This window comes from Hippocampus guttulatus, chromosome 3 (genome assembly GCF_054856545.1).
Source record: "Hippocampus guttulatus isolate MCC_2025c chromosome 3, RoL_Hgut_1.0, whole genome shotgun sequence".
NCBI lineage: Eukaryota > Metazoa > Chordata > Actinopteri > Syngnathiformes > Syngnathidae > Hippocampus > Hippocampus guttulatus.
The window spans coordinates 11,435,905-11,449,525 of NC_141263.1; the positions used below are offsets into that span (position 1 = coordinate 11,435,905).

Sequence of the window (13,621 nt, forward strand, 5' to 3'; positions counted from 1 at the left end):
TCTTTTTTTTTTGCGGTAGTATTTTTCAGCTGTCTGTACTTTAACTAAAGTACCAAGTATGAATAATTTTGCCTCTTCTGCTTTTGTACTAAAATCAATTTTATTATGTGCCTTTTTTCACTTTTATTTCAATAAAGTAATTTAATCAGTATTTCCACCGTGCAGCAGTATGTTTTCCAAGTATATGTACTTCTACGTAAGTAGAGAATGTGAGCACTTTGACGACCTATTATTATTTTAATATAAGTATCTTTACTTCTTACTTCCTACTCCTTTGAACATAATTGTGTTGTATGATGACTGTTTTCTCTTTCCTTTTTACTATTTTACTTACTTTCTGTCAATTTATTACTGTATATGTTTTTATGTTCAATAAACAACAACAACAACTTCTACGTAAGTACAGAATGTGAGTACTATTGCCTCCTCTGCTTTTGTAAATTCGTTTCAGAGTCTTGGGTAGACGAGTTGAATCACTACCACTTTTGTAAGTCAGTATTTGCACTTAATGTTAGGTACAGAATTCGATTACTTTTTCCCACCTCTGGTGATTTCGGAGTACTAAATGCTCCACCCCCTCCTCCACACAAAAAATATTTACCACATTCCCTACTTCGCTACGGGGCGAGGCACTTTTTTTGCCTGGAGCCGTCTTGCGCCTTTATCAAACCACCATGTGGACATATTTGTGTTCAGCTCTTGTTGCGGCTCTCCCCCTCGTAGCTTTGACTGTTAAACGACTTTCTCCGTATCTTTGGGCGGATATCTTATATATCGGAGATCTTGTGAGGATTCTGCTCAAGTTCGCGTGGAGGCGCAGGCGATCCGTCTTCTTCGCTTTGGACCGCTTTTTGGAGCAAACCGTGACGCGACCGGACAAACCGTTTGTGGTGTTCGAGAATGACGTCTACACGTTCGCGTCGACGGATCGGACGAGCAACCGGGTGGCGAACGCACTCCTCGCCCACCCGGGCTACACAGCCGGAGACGCCGTGGCCCTGTTTATGCCCAACGAGGCAGCCTTCATTTTTACCTGGCTGGCCCTGGCCAAGCTGGGCTCTCCGGTGGCCCTGCTAAACTACAACATCCGCACCAAGTCTCTGCTGCACTGCTTCAACTGCAGCAAGGCCAGGGTGCTCATTGCAGCTGCAGGTAAACTTGAAGCCACGAGTGTGTGGTCATGCACATTCCCCTTGCTTTAAGGGATTGAGAGGCCAGCAAGGCCTTCTTCCTGCTGACCTCTACTGTACATTTACAACCCAAGTTCTAATATTTACATGGTTAACATGTAACATAATAACTTAGTTAAATTGAATTGTATTAATTTCATTTCTTAGTATTACTCTTTACTGCACTGCTTGCAGTATCCACTCATATTCCAGCCTTCATGTGCTGCCATGTCAGTCATGTGCTCAGGGGTTTCGCATTGTTGGTGGGTCTGAAATTACACCTCTCACAAAACTTGCAATAAGCTTTTATTCAATTTCTGGTGGCTCAATTGACAGAATAACATCTTCTATAAATGTTCGATACCTGCAACTCCGGTCTCAAGACTTCAAAACGTGACGGCACGGTGGGCGACTGGTTAGCACATGACGGATGTCCAGGGTTCGATTCCGGGTTGCGGCCTTCTTGTGTAGAGTTCTCATGTTCTCCTCATGCCTGCTTTCCTCCCACATTCCAAAAGCATCCATGTCAGGTTAGTGGAACGCTCTAAATCACAGGTGTCAAACTCAAGGCCCGGGGTCCAGATCTGGCCCGCCGCATCATTTTATGTGGCCCGCGTAAGCAAATCAAACATGTCAACTTCCATGATGCTTGTTAAAATCGCTTCCAAAATTTAAAATTCCCATATCTAATAAACAAGAGATACATTGTGAACATTATCTTGTAAGCAAACCCCTCATTACAGTTACAATAATTGTTGAATAAACCGTTATTATTGACTTTTAACATTTTTGGTTTCTGTAATAACGGCCCTTCAAGGGAAACGGTAACTAAAATGTGTCCCACAACAAAAATTAGTCTGACACCCCTTCTCTAAATTGTCCCTAGGTGTGATTGTGTGTGTGAATGCTTGTTTGTCTATGTGTGCCATGTGATTGGCTGGCAACCAGTCAAACTCGCCAAACGCTGATTGGCTCCAAAATCCTAATTGTGCGAAATCTAATGGCGTATGTGTCCTGCAGGCCTGAAGGAAGCAGTCGAGGATGTTCTGCCATCTCTTCGAAAGCAAGGAGTCCTTGTGCTCCTGATGGTCCAAAGCTGTGATACACCTGGCATCCAAAGCTTCTCCGATAAAGTGGATCAAGCGTCAGACGCCGCCATTCCATGCTCACTCAGAGCACACATCACATACAAAAGTCCTGCCGTTTATATTTACACATCTGGGACCACAGGTACTGCAATAGTAGTTCTCATCCCCTGTATTCTAGACAACAGGGTGATTACCATACCCTTGAAGACAACCCTTAAAGGTAAATTGTTTATGTTGTGGGTTGCAGGCCTGCCCAAAGCAGCAGTGGTCAACCAGAACCGCCTTCTAATAGCTCTTGCTGTTTTATCTGCAAATGGTGTTTCGTCGAGTGACGTCATTTATCTCAACTTGCCTCTGTACCACACAGCAGGATTCATTATAGGCTTTATCGGCTCCATTGAAACAGGTGAGTGTACGCAAAGTCTACCTATCATAACACCTCAAGTTTTCACGTCAAATTCTGATTTGGTGCCTGAATCAGTCTTTCCCACTGAATGAAGCAGCTTGAAATTAAGCCTTTCGGTTGGCCTTCCCAAAGACTCGAACTGAACGCTACAGAAAATTCACGGTGAAAATATTTCATCTCATGCTCTCTCCCTCCCACACTAGCATACATAAAAAAAAAAAAACACTTTGGGTTTAAATCCAATCTGAGTGAAAATTCCCTGTATACCACATTCCTTGAAATAGTTCAACCCACTCTTGACCTCATAAGGGATGAACAGCTTTGTTCCCTGGCACGGGACACCAAAGAATCACACAATACTTCTGTCACAACTATTGTGCAAATGCTGTTTTGTTTTTGTTTTTTATCTGTTGTGAGAACAATAATGCCTTTGAAAAAGAAAATCATTGTTCATCAAATTTTCACCATGTTTCCAAGCTTTTCCAAGAGTTTGCAGGAGTATACTGTACTTACAAAAAAAAAAAAAAAAAAAACTACTCGACTCCAAAAAAAAGTTTTGGGTTGAAATTTCATGATGAACCTAAAATGCACGACAGGTGAATTTAATTTGACCTTTTGAAAACACATGTAAATGCCACTGATTTAGATGTTATGGTTACAATAGAGGCGGCCCGGTAGTCCAGTGGTTAGCACGTCGACTTCACAGTGCAGAGGTACCGGGTTCGATTCCAGCTCCGGCCTCCCTGTGTGGAGTTTGCATGTTCTCCCCGGGCCTGCGTGGGTTTTCTCCGGGTGCTCCGGTTTCCTCCCACATTCCAAAAACATGCATGGCAGGCTGATTGGATGCTCTAAATTGTCCCTAGGTGTGAGTGTGGGCGTGGATGGTTGTTCGTCTCTGTGTGCCCTGCGATTGGCTGGCAACTGATTCAGGGTGTCCCCCGCCTACTGCCCGGAGACGGCTGGGATAGGCTCCAGCACCCCCCGCGACCCTAGTGAGGATCAAGCGGTTCGGAAAATGGATGGATGGATGGTTACAATAGAAAACCATTTCAAGTAGCATATAGTTTTTGTTTTTTGGAGGTACGTTGGAGCCCCACGAGAAAAGCCGCCATGCCATGTGCAGCCCTACATATCGCACATAAAAACAACAGACACTGGTTGATCCATGGAGCAAATGCCTGTTGTGAATTTTGCTGTTTAGTTTCTAGTTAGAATCAAACAGCCTCAAGTAGCCTCCTGCAAAATGTAAAATGTACACATCTGGTTTCAACAATTTGGAGAAAGTCAAATACAGTTCTTTAAAGATTATGGTGCGTTTCGTGAAATTTCACACGAAAAAAACAATTTCGTAAAATTGTTGTCAAATTATGTGTATTTAAAATGGTTTGTCAGTGATTTCCTCGCAAATTGACATGCCCAGAATCAGTTTCGGTCAAGTTAGTGAAATCATGTACTTCCTGCCCTCCCAACTGATCATTCCTCCACAAAGTGTTCCGTTTTCTGCTACTGGAATCCAAATGAATGAGTCTTTTGACGTAGAGAAGAAATAATCTGAACAGATTTGATTTAGTCAACGGTGGATTACCTCGACCTTCAGAATTTTTTTTCTTAAAAGGCTAAAGATCACATTGCTATGTCAGAGGTACACGTGCGGTCTAACATACAGTTAAGTCATTTACAGTGGAATTACAGTCCATAGTAGAACACTGGTCAGGGTTGACGCTTCTTAACTAATGTGGCTAAACAGAATAAACAGATCAGAGCCACATTTGTTTGTAGCTAGCCACAACATCACATTTATGTTTTGCTGCTCTCTTGCGACCTGTGGTGCCCATGAGTGCATACGTCAGAGATAATGTGGCTGAAATAACACAAAACACTTCGGGCAAGATGTACTTTTTCAGGTTGTAGGCATAGCTTGATGGCTAATTGCATGTTGTAGTGGTATAAAATGGGTGGAGTAACAATAAGTATAAGTTATCCAGCTAACCTTGAACTTTTTTTTAACTTTCAACAAGCATCGTTGTTGCTTATTCAAGCTTTTAAAAAAAACTTTTTTTTTTCATTTCAGTTAGAATGACCGTCAATTATTCATGCATTTTCAGTATTTGCGACCCGACCTGGTGTCTATCCTCTGCGAATAACAGGGGTCCACTGTATTTCAAAATGATGGGAAGTCATTTAAGGACAATCAGTTCCTACAACCCGTATTTATTACAATGGCAACGTTTAAACCAAATTTTAACTAACACTCGACTAGCCTACACATACCGGTACACTGTATATGGAAGTTAACCACTGTTTAGTCAGATTTAGGAAGGCGATGGTATGATGAAACTATTTTAACACTTCATTGGCCCAATACCACCGTCATAGTTGGGGGGGGTTTGATGACTGATGTTTACGATCTTGTGTTTGGAGGGTCCACAATCATTCTGAAGAGAAAGTTTTCGACCTCTCAGTTCTGGGATGACTGCAGGAAATACAATGTTACAGTCATACAGTACATCGGAGAAGTGATGCGCTACCTCTGCAGCACACCCAAGGTAAAGTTTAAAGTGTTTTTACACTTTCTCAGAAAAGTTCAATTGGAAGTGGTTTGACTTGGTTATAGGAGCTGCCAACACAAAACAATGTCATCTTTTTAATACAATTGTGTATTTTCTCTCTCTCTCTCTCTCTCTCTCTCTCTACTAGCTTAACATTGTAACAATTGCAATATTTTTCACAATCAGAGATTCAAAATGTTTTTTTATAGAACACTATCTTATACCGGTAATAAGGTGAGTTTTGTTGGTCTTTACTGCTCAAAATCTGTATTAACCACAATGACTTTAATGTAAATGGGACATCTCACAGACACACGCACAACACACACAAACACACACACACACACACACACTCTCTAACTAAACAGTAGTAGTGTATAGATTCGGGTTTAACAGCTTGGCACAATATCGCTTGTTGATGGCATCGTCGAAGCTGCCTCAATGCGAAAATGAGGATGGCTCTCAAGCTCTTATTAAAAAATAAAAATAAAATCCGGCGCATCCATATCGAGCTGTGAAACTGGTTTCACCGCTGCTCAGGTAATGCTAAACTAACTTTCTCTGCACGAACTGTAGCTGGTTTGCTCTTGCGGCCTGACACTGTCCTACCACGGCTCCTCTTAAGTCACTAATCCTCACCTCCATACTTGTGACAAGTATCATTTTGTTATCTCTAAAGGGGGATGAGGAGTAGCTGCTCAAACACACTGTGCGAGAAGAGATAACAGGATAAGACAGAGAAAGCATGCTAACCGCTGAACTAATGAGAAATGTAGAGGAAGCGAAACACCAAAATAAGTCCTTAGGTAGTACAGTACACTTTTAACAGCAGTCTGAACCAACAACTGAGCACATAAATGTAGTGTCTCGAGTGGAAGTAATATGACCGCTAAATGTACAATGTTTGCATAAAAGACAAAAATAAATGGCAGAATTATATAGTATTTTTTTAATAAATGAACCCATGAAAAAATACTTTAATCATAATTATTTTTAAACGTTTATATCACAATAGTTATCGTGAAGGGATTCAATTTATATTGTGATCTGAATTTTGGGCCACAATAGCCAGCCCTACTAACTAGCAAACATGATCAAAACACAAACGCTCACCTCACATGCTTCCCACTTTGGTGGAAGTAAGAAGCTGACATGGATGGTATTTCATTGGCAGAGGTTTGTGGGCACCATGCCTCCACTCTGCTTGAAATACTGTATGACATTTTCATTCAGGACAAATTCACATCCAGAATACTGAAAAGTAACCTGCACCAAGCTGCCTTTTGTTACAAATCCTGTCGGAGATAAGTTTCCAAATCTGCACATTCCCACTCCCTCAACTTGTCACAGCTGGTTTACCAAAATAGAAATCGTTAAATCTCGCCTATCAGGTTCCAGCCTTTTGCGTCATAATCAGCAGGGGCATGAACTGTATGAGTTCTTATGGATACATAACCTGTAACTATTAGTTGTCTGTACAATCGTAACCCCTCTTCTGGATCATGTACTCATAGTTTATCTTCCTAAAAGAAATATACAGTATTCATGCATACTATAAGTTGGTCATGCACGGCCATTCAGAGTATCTAATTGCATCACATGCAAGGGAGCTTGAATTTAGCACATGACCCTACATCGGTTGTATCCGGTCACCACTCGGAATAGATGCTGGCCTTTACCCCTGGAAGACCATATAAAGGAAACATGGTTATTGGCTCTCAGAAGTAATGTGAGTGGTCAGATGCTTCAATATTTTTTGTGTGTACTTTCAGTCGATTCAGTGAAGTTGAAGTGTAATTGCTGGCTTGAATTTGGGCCTCACAAGATAGGTGACTACGCAAACAGCTGTTTACTGGCCAAAAAACATGCTTTCTTGTCGTCCAAGTTCCAAGTGATTGGGCCACATGACTGCATTTGCTCCTGAGGCAGCACATGCAAGCTTCTAATCCTCGTCTCCAGCTTTTGAGCATTAATGGCCTGTGTTTATCAGAAAGAAGCTTATTTTGAGCAATATCCTGCATCAAATTTGAAAATCATGACCGGGAGTGGCTAAAGTCAAAGGTCAGGATCCGTCAAGGACCGCTTTCAAATGGTGTTCTTCAAACTTTTGGGGATAAGTCTATATCGGTGATTCTTAAAGTGTGGTTTGTGAAATAAATCACTGCTCAGGCACCATTCGTTTGTATTTAACTTTTAATTTCAGTACGTTTTTATCCAATCTTCAATACCAATTACTACAACTTCCCATAATTGTAATAACAATAATATAACATGTGTTTTGCATAGCTCTTTTGTAGATATGCAAAGAATACAAACAACCTTTCTCAATTTGCAACTGGATATAAAATGCTGTTGAAACCTGTCTGAATTTCCATGCCGTCTCTGCTTGAAATACAGAAAGAAAATGACAAGGACCACAAAGTACGACTGGCCATTGGAAATGGAATCCGAGGGGAGATATGGCGGGAGTTTCTGGACCGCTTCGGGAACATTCAGGTCAAAGAGTTTTATGCCTCCACCGAGGGGAATGTAGGATTTGTCAACTATGCAGGGAAAATTGGAGCCCTCGGAAGGGTCAACTTTGTACACAGGGTAAGGAAACAACTGTGTTCTTTGTCTGCAAATATGTAGTGGAGTATATACTCGTGTGCAGTGTGTATAGTATTTAATAGGGAGTCTCAAAGTGGTTTGTGTACCAACAGCGGTACGCTTGCTCCCTCTACTGGTAGGTGAAAAAAAATCAGTTTGGTCCAGTTCTGCTGCTTAGGTTCACTGTACTTGTATTTAATCTTTATTGAGGTATAATTTTTACTTCATTTATATGTGCAATGCATTTTAATTAAATCACTCTTTGACTTTTTTTTTCTTTGAGCAAAGTGTTAAAGTTCAAACTGCATAATGTTACAGTGGCTTATAATAATATTAAATGTACAGTACTTTTTGGGGAACCCCCCAATCTGTCTCATGTTTGATGAACACTTAAGCCTACATTTTTGGAGGTCTTACTTGGTGTAAAAAGTTCCTGATCTACGCCCTCATAAGATACACAATTTATCGTCCCTTTTTTTCTAGATGATGTTTCCTTACAGTCTCATCAAGTATGATACAGAGCGTGATGAGGTGATTCGAGGTGCTGACGGTCTCTGCATCGAGGCACCCAAAGGTGAGCTAAAGTGCAAAAACGTAACTTTTACCTCAGAGAAGTCAGTATTTAACACTACTGTTTGTCATAATATTTTTGTGAAAGGGGAGACTGGACTGTTGGTATCCAAGATTACCAACATCGCTCCCTTTGTCGGCTATGCCCAGAACGAAGACCAAACGGAGCGCAAGAGACTCCGTGACGTTTTCAAAAAGGGAGATCTGTACTTCAACAGCGGAGACCTGATGAGGATTGACAAAGACAACTTCATTTACTTTCAGGATCGTGTAGGTGACACATTCAGGTACAGCAAAATTGTCATTTTCATGTTCCACTTTGCCAAGAAAAGTGGAATGTAAAAAGATAAGATAAGATAAGATATCCTTTATTTGTCCCACACTGGGGAAATTTACAGCCTCCAGCAGCAAGAATGTAGGCAGAAAGAAGAAACACCCTATTTAAAAGCAGCAGGAAGAAACTTTTCACACTGTTCTCTTTTTTTTTTTTTTTTTTAACTTTTCTGAGTTCATAGGTGGAAAGGTGAGAATGTGGCTACAACAGAGGTTTCTGACATCTTGACACTGACGGATTGTCTCAAAGAAGCCAATGTTTACGGGGTCCAAGTTCCAGGTACGCCAAAAATATCAGGAAGGAAAATTTCCTGCTGACGTCGCATGTGCTTACAGGGGGCAAAAGCGCCCATGGCACCACTCCCAAACAGTTATCTGAGCAATTACAAAAACAAGCTAAAAAGCTTAACAGGCTGAAGCTTTGCACATCAATGAAGAAGTCAGCTCATAGCCGTGAGAACTGATGTGAATTGCACAACGTGTCAGTGGTGGGCGCATCAGTAAAATTCTCCGGTCCGTCATTCGCCAGCAGGCTGCCCCACAGCAGTTCATCATCTGTCCGTCGTTATTTCAGGCCGGCTCAATCCTTCGGTCCGTGACTCAGGCATCGTTCTATTAACGTACCTCCGTCATCTCGAAATTACAGTTCGTCACTGCTATTTTCGCTATTCCCGTCAGTAAAAAAAAAAAAAGTTTAAAAGGCTAACGACACACAATTTTATTCATTCAGAAATAGTTCTGACTACTTTACACAAAAAATATACCATTTCTTATACGGTTACTGTTCCTCCTCCTGCTTCTCCTCCCCAAACAGCCATTTCTCGCTGGGGTATCCCAACAGGGACATGTTCCCCTTGAGGAACACCAGTTTGTAGAAGTTGGCGCCTGCCTGAGGATGTCGCCGGCTTTGAAGAACATCCTCACCATGGCAGCGGAGCTAGGGAGAGGCATGTACTTGGTGAACAAGTGTACCCACGCCTCCCTGTGCTCCTTGGGGAAGAGGGCCCAGGGAAATGGCTTCCCGTCCCGGATGCTGGCCCTCAGCACCACAGAAACGGAGCGCTTGCCACAGGCAAGCTTTCATTATGAAAGCCATCAGGTTACTGATATGATGCAGTGTGGTCACACTTAAATTTCTGTAGTGTGGACGTCTGCCACAAATATTTTGCCGGGGATAGCCGTGCCCCACGGTGAGGATCACCTGCCGAGATGACCCCACCGCGCAGACTGCACAAGCCCTTTCACACTGACCTGTTTGCTGATCAACGGTGTCTCGCCCTATCACAAATTTTGCAAGAAACTTTCATGAGTTTTTACGAGAATAATGAGATATCGCGAGACTGGATAGTTTGAGTATTATGCCTCAGAAATGAAACATTCTTCAATGGAAACATCTTAACGTCACAATTCTTCTTGGTCAAAATGATAGAAATATCACTTATTTTGCTAGAGAGGGAGTGGAAGTAAAACTAAAGTCCTCAGTCGCACTGGGGACCCTGCAGATTGTTTTTGTTTGATTCCTATTTGGAACGAATCATTGGGGTGTCAAGTTCCGTAACATTTGGCATCTCTGTGTTTTGTCACATTAATACCCATTCAGTTTTGCGTTTCAGTGTGTTTGATTTCGGCGAAAAAAATTTTGACTCGCACACTACGACGTGCATCCACTTATTTCGAGGCTTAATTTTTTTTCTGATTCATGGTAGTCAGTCACTTTTCTACCACCCAGAAGTACCATGCGGCCTATTGTTTGCAGACATTTGAGCTATACTTTCAAGTTTTTGAATGAATTTTAATGGTGTTTGTATGTTTTGTTCAGGGCACGAGGGACGCATAGGAATGGCCGCTGTCACTGTAAAGGAAGGTGCCCAGTTCGATGGAAGTAAAATCTATAATCATGTGGTTAGTTACCTCCCTGCGTATGCCAGGCCACGCTTTATTAGGATAAAGGTAAGGTTCATTCACTGTCACTGGCAGTTCTCGACAGTTTTACCTGGAGGGGCAAAGACATGCTTCATTTTGAAAACATTACCAGTGCTAATGCTTAAGTGACTGTGAAATCACATTGACATGCTACAAGATATTAGCATCGACTTTCGAGAGTGATACTCTTTCAATTAAAGAATATTCACACTCAAATGCTGTAGGAACAAACACACACACGAGTAATACAGCAATACTCAAAGGCAACTATTCTTCCTAAGCTGTGATAAACAGGTTACATTAATACAGCTCAATCACAGATTTCTTTTTCTACACTTCTTGTCTGATTGTAAGTATGTACTTCATGTATGCATGGCACCACGTTGCCCCTAAGACGCCAAGGCATGCAAAGCAGCAACAGCCAGTATTTATTTTTATCTGGTTTTCGTAGCTATTATTTCAATATATTCTTATTGTTCTGTGTTTTTGATTTATTTTCTGGTAGTTGCACATGCATGTCACGTCACAGATGTGTTCGGTTATAGGACGCGTTTATTTTGTGTTGAACTAAAACATATAAAGAGTGTATTTAACCAAAAAATTTGAATTGAGCATCATGCCCTGCACTATGAATGGAGCCTGTCTGACCGCGCCATCTACCTGCCGAGATGAAAACGACATGTAAATATAATATTCTCCAGCTCGTTCTTGTTTTAGCGAACTGCTATCAATTCCGCAGAGAGCTTTGAAATCCACAGCATTCCCGCGGGCACGAAATGAAGTGTTTAACATGCAGGGGTGAATTGGCACAAGTTTTGGTAGTTGTATTAATACAACGTTTTTAAATCCATGAATCATCTTTTTTATTGATTGTGATTTCATTTTGACCTCCTTGTAGGATGTGGTGGAGTTGACGGGGACGTTCAAGCAAATGAAAGTGAAGTTAGTGGAGGAGAATTTTGATCCAGGACGAATCCAGGACCCTCTGTACATTCTCGATGACAAGCACAAGAGTTACATACCTCTGACAGCTCAGATCCACAGCTCCATCATAACAGGAAGTACTAAGCTGTAGACCAATTCTCACTCGCACCGCTGGCTTTGCAGGGTGGCTGCAGAGGTCCTTATATTGAACATTCAGCTCAGGGATCCCTGCTTGCCTTTTAACAATCAAGGACCGTATAGAGTCCCGCTTATTAAGAGCAGAAGATGGGAAAAAGAAGTGACCCACTCTGGCAAGTAAAATGATGACACTATAATTTGTACATAACTTACAGCATGTACCAGCAAGTCCTCATGAATAGTCAAAGGTTTACATGAAAAGTAATGCCCAATGGTGTTTGCAGATTCAGTTTTGATAAATCTGCAAATTGTGTTGACCATGACGGTAACTAACAGAACATGGATCAGTGGAGTGTAATCAGATTAATTAGCATATCTGGACATGTCATCATTGTCAAGTGGTGCCTTAAGATACTAGTGACCCGACTTACCGGACGATATGTGTGTTTCGAGTTACGAGCATGGTCAAGAACAAATTCAGGTCGTATGTCAAGGCACCTCTGTACTTTTGACTAAACAGTTGCAGAGTAAAAAAAAAAGATCTGCACGTGGAAAATAATTGTTGGTGTCCCTCTGTTAATGAAAGAAAAGCCCACATCTGTCAATGAAATAACTTGAAACGGACAAAAGTCAGTGGCAGTTTGCCATATTGTTATTGACAAGCCAAAAAGCTCCTGGGAAAATGTCCTTTTGGACAGCTGAGCCAACACTGGAGTTTTTGGCAAGACGCAAAAATGAAGCAGGGCCAGAAAAAAAAAACTGTCTGACTGTGAAACTGGGCCTGCTTTGCTACAACTGGCACTGGGCGTTCTAAATATGTGCCGGATCATTTCTGAAAGCTTGGTCAAAACGCAGGACATGGGTCTTCCAATAGGACAATGACCTAATACAAACATTTTTTTTAAACTGCTTAGAGCAAACAATTGGACTAGTCAGAGGTGGCCTTCTATGATCTGAATTCGGTTGAAACAAACCCTTCAAAAACTGCAACTGGGCCAAAACACTCATTGACAGTCAAACAAATACTTTGCTTGCAGTGATTGCCTCAAACGTTTGTGCAAGAAAATATTAAGACAATTGTACCATTATAGACCATGTCTGTTCATTAATTTGATTTGATTTTAATTCTCTTGAAGCGTAATTCAAAAGCGATGCCTGAGTTTTAAGTTATTTCATTGTCAGAGGGGTACCAACAATTTTGTATATGTTTATACAGTATATTTATATTCTGAAAAAAAAGCATTAGTTTCTGAATGTATATTTTTTATTGTGTATTAAAATGGAACCAAGTAACCAATTAAATACATGGCATGTACTTTTCTTGACCTGGTTCAGTGTGTACTTTTGAAATGCTGAAGGGTAAATCACTACATTTTGACCAATACACAGTAAACGGCGTTAAGTAGCCTTCCTCGAGCGAGCGTTAGTTCTGACTAATTGCTTGGACTTTGCGATGAGGAAGAGCTTTGAATGAATGAACAAATGTTTATTGGTCACTCCACAAGTTAAAAACAAAGGACACAACTAAAGGGTGGGGAGGAAGTTTCAGCTTTTTTGTAGTCCCACCCGCATTATCAACACATTTAAACAAGACACAACTATTTGAAATACAGATAAAACAACAACTCAGATTTAAATAGAATCACTACACTTGATCTTGACATAATTCTTGGCTTTAAGTGAGCAAATGAACATGAGGTGTCAAAACTCATCGATTAATCGGCAATTGATCGATTCTCAGATTAATCTACAATTATTTTTAATCGTAGGTTAAATTTAATTAGTGACACTAAAGAATCCCAAATAAATGACAAAAATTGATTCATAATTAGTAATTGGGGTAAAATGGTTTTGTAATACACTTAACCCTGGAGAACCCACGGGGTCAAATTTGGCCCTAATCCTAAATTAGGATTAAAGCATTCAATATTT

At 41.0% G+C, this 13,621-nt stretch overlaps 1 protein-coding gene across 2 annotated transcripts; it reads left to right on the plus strand.

Moving 5' to 3' along the window:
* The first annotated feature begins 602 nt into the window (after positions 1-602).
* On the plus strand, positions 603-13,004 carry LOC147207486 (long-chain fatty acid transport protein 2-like). Of its 2 annotated transcripts, XM_086106753.1 has the most exons (10): positions 603-1,152; positions 2,190-2,399; positions 2,505-2,663; positions 5,085-5,209; positions 7,610-7,804; positions 8,285-8,375; positions 8,460-8,658; positions 8,887-8,984; positions 10,524-10,654; positions 11,526-13,004. In XM_086106753.1, the coding sequence occupies exons 1-10, from the start codon at positions 675-677 to the stop codon at positions 11,700-11,702; spliced, it is 1,863 nt and encodes a 620-aa protein (XP_085962879.1). In that variant the 5' UTR covers positions 603-674; the 3' UTR covers positions 11,703-13,004. The 2 variants fall into 2 exon arrangements, with proteins under 2 accessions (XP_085962879.1, XP_085962880.1); XM_086106754.1 differs by lacking the exons at positions 10,524-10,654; positions 11,526-13,004 and adding an exon at positions 9,519-10,513.
* Positions 13,005-13,621: the final 617 nt, after the last annotated feature.

What these genes read in the sequence shown, in the direction of transcription:
- LOC147207486 (XM_086106753.1), top strand. Translation starts at nt 675, where the DNA reads ATGTGGACATATTTGTGTTCAGCTCTTGTTGCGGCTCTCCCCCTCGTA. An exon ending in GGTGCTCATTGCAGCTGCAG is followed by an intron (nt 1,153 to 2,189) that starts GTAAACTTGAAG and finishes TGTGTCCTGCAG; the next exon opens with GCCTGAAGGAAGCAGTCGAG. An exon ending in TTACGGGGTCCAAGTTCCAG is followed by an intron (nt 8,985 to 10,523) that starts GTACGCCAAAAA and finishes TGTTTTGTTCAG; the next exon opens with GGCACGAGGGACGCATAGGA.